The sequence below is a fragment of the Stegastes partitus genome, unplaced genomic scaffold (genome assembly GCF_000690725.1).
Source record: "Stegastes partitus isolate 25-593 unplaced genomic scaffold, Stegastes_partitus-1.0.2 Scaffold362, whole genome shotgun sequence".
Taxonomy (NCBI): Eukaryota; Metazoa; Chordata; class Actinopteri; family Pomacentridae; genus Stegastes; species Stegastes partitus.
The window spans coordinates 454,079-458,676 of NW_007578093.1; the positions used below are offsets into that span (position 1 = coordinate 454,079).

The window sequence follows — 4,598 nt, forward strand, 5'->3', positions numbered from 1 at the left end:
CCCCTTAGTGAGCATTAAGTGATGTATAGAGAATGGATGGATATTTCATGGGGAAATATTGTATTTTTTATTCTACTACATTTATCTGACTGCTGTAGTTACCAGTTCCTTTACATCAGATTAAGACTACAAAAACCTATGATATAATGAATGATGTAAAACATAATAGGTTTTTATGCAGTAAATCAACCCCCTGACAGTATATAAAATTAGTCAAATCTGCTCTTCCTCAGTCAGCTGCAATATTTAAATTCTGCTTGCTTATTAGTACATTGGTAAAAATATTGCAGTAGCATTACATAGAAGAAGTGAACACTGATACAGTGTGGGTGTGTAACAATACTTCTACTTGTACATGTTCAGTAGATTTTCCTGAGAATACTTGCGTATGTTTACTCAAGGATTGGAGTGCAGCTCTTGAGCTATCCATCCATCCATCAATTATCTATACACCGCTTAATCCTCATTAGGGTCGCGGGAGCTCTTGAGCCAGAATTTTTGAATTTTGATATTGTTGCTTTTACTTAAATAAAAGGTCTGAGTACTTCTACCATCATTGATTGCATGTAGTGAGATGTAAGCATCATAAACTTTATAAAACATGTGAGTTTGGAAGGCTGAATATATCATGATGTCTAAAACCTTTGCTGCCATCTTGTGGAAAACTAATGACATGACCATCACAGTTCACTTTGCCCTACCAATGTGACCAGCTGTTTACATTGCATACATTCCTGCTGCTGTACATGAAACACACTTGTCTTGAACATTCTGAATCCTCCAACACAGCCTGCTGACTATGACTGGTATGTTATGAATGTGATCTGGAGGGATGTTGAGACTTTGGATTTCTGGTTTATGTTGAGCAATTTGTATTTTACAACACTTTTGTAATGGATTTCCTATGATGGAATTATTGAAAGCCATGCGTCTTTGTCACAAAAAAACAATCATGTTTTTTGGTTCGTTCATAACCCTAACCCTAATTAACCACGAAATAAAGAAGACAAAACCCAAAACATATACCCAAAAAGGAACCACAACTTTATCCAAAAACACAAACCAAAACCAACTGAAGGAAACAGAAACTAAAACCCATTCAGACAGAACAATAACACAGACCAGGATTACAAAACCAGAAAAGGCAACTAATCAACCATGAAAAAAACAAGACAAAATCCAAAACGTGTACCCAGGCAGGTGACCATGACCAACTGAAAAAAACAGAAACTAAAACCCTTTCGGGCAGAGCAATATGACACCAGCCAGGACAACATAATAACAATTGATTAATCAAACTACTGTGGAAAACAAAGACCAAAACCAGACCAACTCTGAAGGTGAGAGCCCAGCTTTTTGAGACAAACTCCCATAAAACCCAACTCTATTCCAAAACCCCTAACCCTCCGACCAGAGAATGTTACCAAGACGGCGACGGCCTCTCGCCAGGACATCCTCTCTTGTACTTTTGTACTCCAGCCGAGACCAGGGAATGCAACCAGGGGAACAATGGCCTCTTGCCTTACAAGTCTTCCCTTCACCAATTCCAAAACCTAACCCTAACCAAAAAAACACATCAGAAATCTAACACCCAAGATGACACTAACCTACAACAAAGTGAACAGAGAGCTTTGACGACGTGCGACGGCCAGTGCATTGCCTTTGCTTCCTACCCCAAACTGCTTTGCCGTCGGGCACGGCAGGGGAAATTATCGAGACGGATTTGAAAAACCTAAAAAATAAACATGTAGCAATGATAAGATTTGATTAAACGTCTCTTGGCCATTTTCACCTCAGCAAGGCACTTTTGGTAGCCATCCAAAAGTTTCTGGTTGTATCATGAACCAGAGCATAATACTGCCACCGTCATGCTTGGGAGTAGATACAATGTTCTTAGAGCTAACAGCTTCGCCTTTTCCCCTCATTTTGGCCAAATATCTCAGTTTTTGTTTCATCTTACCACAGAGATTTCCTCCAGAGAGCCTGTTGTTAACCCATGTGGTCAGCAGCAAGCTTCGGCTGAGCTTTAAGGTGCTGCCCCTAGAGGAAGGGCTTCCTTCTTGCATAGCAGCCTCTCAGTTCATGGCGATGTAAAACACATTTGGCTGTGGACACGTACAGTTGTGTTCCAGCAGCTTCTAAATCATTGCAGACCTGCTTTTGCAAAGTTTTCGGTTGAGCCAATTCTGACTAATTTTCTCTCAGCAGCAGGTGATAGTTTATGTTTTACTGAGGATCTTGGCAGTTACACAACTGGACCATAAGCTTTATACTTACAAACTATTGTTTACAAATGATTTTGGGATCTGTAGCTACCTTGAAATGACTCCAGGTGACTTTCCTGACTTGTTGAAGTGAGTGATTTGCATTTGCAGATTTTTGCTGAGCTCCTCAGACTGTCCCACTGTAGTGTTTGTGTCTGAGTCTAATGAGTGGATCAGATGGTTCTGTTTAAACTATCAGAGGAGTCAGCAGCTGGAGTTGATCAGAATCACTCAGGAGAAGATAAGAGATCATGTCACAAAGAAAATTTGATTACCACAGTTTTCTAAATCACTAAAACTGATCATTCAAGTTGCTCTATGAATATTTTTGACTCTGCAGATTGTCATGTTTCCCAAAAAGCTGCAATAAATCTATGAAAGAATACAAATGCACGATTGTTTATTTGTGAAAAATACGCATGGGTTGATTTACACAGCATCACTATTTGGATGCATATTTCTCTTTACTTTGTAGTGAAGGTCCTTGTTGCTAAATTGCCTAAATAACAAAAGCAGATAGTAGAAGGAGAACATGCAGTCTAGCATCATTCCAATGTTTTCCAGGTCCAGGCTTGGCGTTCATTGCATATCCTCAGGCTGTAGCCATGATGCCTCTGCCTCAACTGTGGTCCATCTGTTTCTTTGTCATGCTCATTCTCTTGGGTCTGGACACAGAAGTAAGATGCACATTTAGATGGACTCTTGGTTGTTGTTGTTGTTTTTTTGGAAACTTGAATTTATTTTTGGAGATTCACTTTTTGTTTCCTTCTTCGTCTTCTGTCTTGTCCCTTCTCTGTACAGTTTATCACCATGGAGGTGGTGATGACGTCCTTCACAGATCTGTTTCCCAAAGTACTGCGCAGGGCAGGCCGACGGGAGAGGTTCCTCATCCTCTTCTGCTGCCTCTGCTTCTTATGTCAGCTTTTCCTGATCACACAAGTCAGTATTTAACAATGCATTAACATTTATTATTTTTTTCTCTACTATGGAAGTATATATTGCTGCCAAAAATAGTTTTAAAATGACTTTTTTGCGACCTATAAAATTCAATTTGGTCTTAAATGGGCTTCTATATATTTGACAATAGACAATAAATGCATATCAAATAAATGTCCCTGCTGCTGTCCATAGGGAGGGATGTATGTGTTCCAGATGATGGACTACTATGCTTGTAATGGAGTCTGCATCCTCTTTCTCGGTGTGTTTGAAACGCTGGCGCTGGGACGGATATTTGGTAGGCATGCTGCTTTCAGAGTAATTCATCTATTTTTATGATATAGTTTTCGTGTAATTATATTGTGTGAAAATATGCAAAGGCCTACTTTAATTCATACTTAGTATTTCACAACCATGTGGTCTTATTTGATCATTATACACCATTCATCCAATCTCATATCTGCCATCAAGGGACGGAGCGGTTGTATGGCATCATCAAGGACATGACAGGGGAGAACGCCAGCCCGTTTTTCAAAATGTGCTGGCTCTACTTCACACCACTGGTGTCACTGGTAAGACAGGCTCTCAGTGTCAGGATGAACTCTTTGGTTAAGAATCAGCTGCAGACATTAACTGCAGTAGCACCAAACCATCTCCTTTTGTTTTTTTTCCCAGGGCACTTTTATATATTCTTTAGTTGAGTACCGGCCTCTGACCTTTAATCGCTGGTACGTGTACCCAGACTGGGTATATGTGTTAGGCTGGCTACTGACCCTCTCCTCCGTCGTGCTTGTGCCTGGATGTGCATTGTATAAGCTGAGCACTGGGACTGGGACTCTCAGACAGGTGGGACAACTGTGTACCTGACTATTATGGTCATCAGTGAAAGACAAAGACAAGGTGTTTGTGTCTTATGTAATGGAAAGCAAGTGTGCAATTTTAATCAAAATGCTAAAAGCATCATGTTTGATAGTTAGTGGGCAGTTTTATCATGATTCAAAAATACGCAACAGCTCAACTAAAACTGTGGACGTGACTGGACTTCTATGTTAAACAAACAAACAAACAAACAAAAAAACTAATACATGGAATATGAGCATATTCATTTCCAGAGTACAAATTACAGAAAAAAAGTGAAGTTTCCTGTCTTATAGACCTCCACACACATTCAGTGGGGACCTTCTACAAAATGCTGACTTGACAAAGGTTTCTTCATTTCACTAATGTTGAATCTCCCCAATCTACTACTTACGCAAGCACTTGTTTTACATTTCATAACACCTTGACATAAGAGTATTTTTTTGTAAATTGTCAGAAAAGTCTAATTATATTGACCATGGTTCATGTCACAACCATGATGAAACATACGAAGAGTGGAACGCTCCCAAGGGGGGTTAA

At 39.7% G+C, this 4,598-nt stretch overlaps 1 protein-coding gene across 1 annotated transcript in view; it reads left to right on the forward strand.

Moving 5' to 3' along the window:
* The window catches only part of LOC103359273 (sodium- and chloride-dependent GABA transporter 2-like), a gene marked incomplete at its 5' end in the record, with an annotated part of 7,667 nt that extends 3,445 nt beyond the window's left edge, over positions 1 to 4,222 (forward strand). Inside the window, 6 exon segments of the mRNA XM_008284526.1 lie at positions 2,829 to 2,941; positions 3,066 to 3,203; positions 3,396 to 3,498; positions 3,672 to 3,772; positions 3,876 to 4,115; positions 4,214 to 4,222. Of these exon segments, the coding sequence (XP_008282748.1) occupies positions 2,829 to 2,941; positions 3,066 to 3,203; positions 3,396 to 3,498; positions 3,672 to 3,772; positions 3,876 to 4,115; positions 4,214 to 4,222 (704 nt within the window).
* Between the last annotated feature and the right edge of the window lie 376 nt (positions 4,223 to 4,598).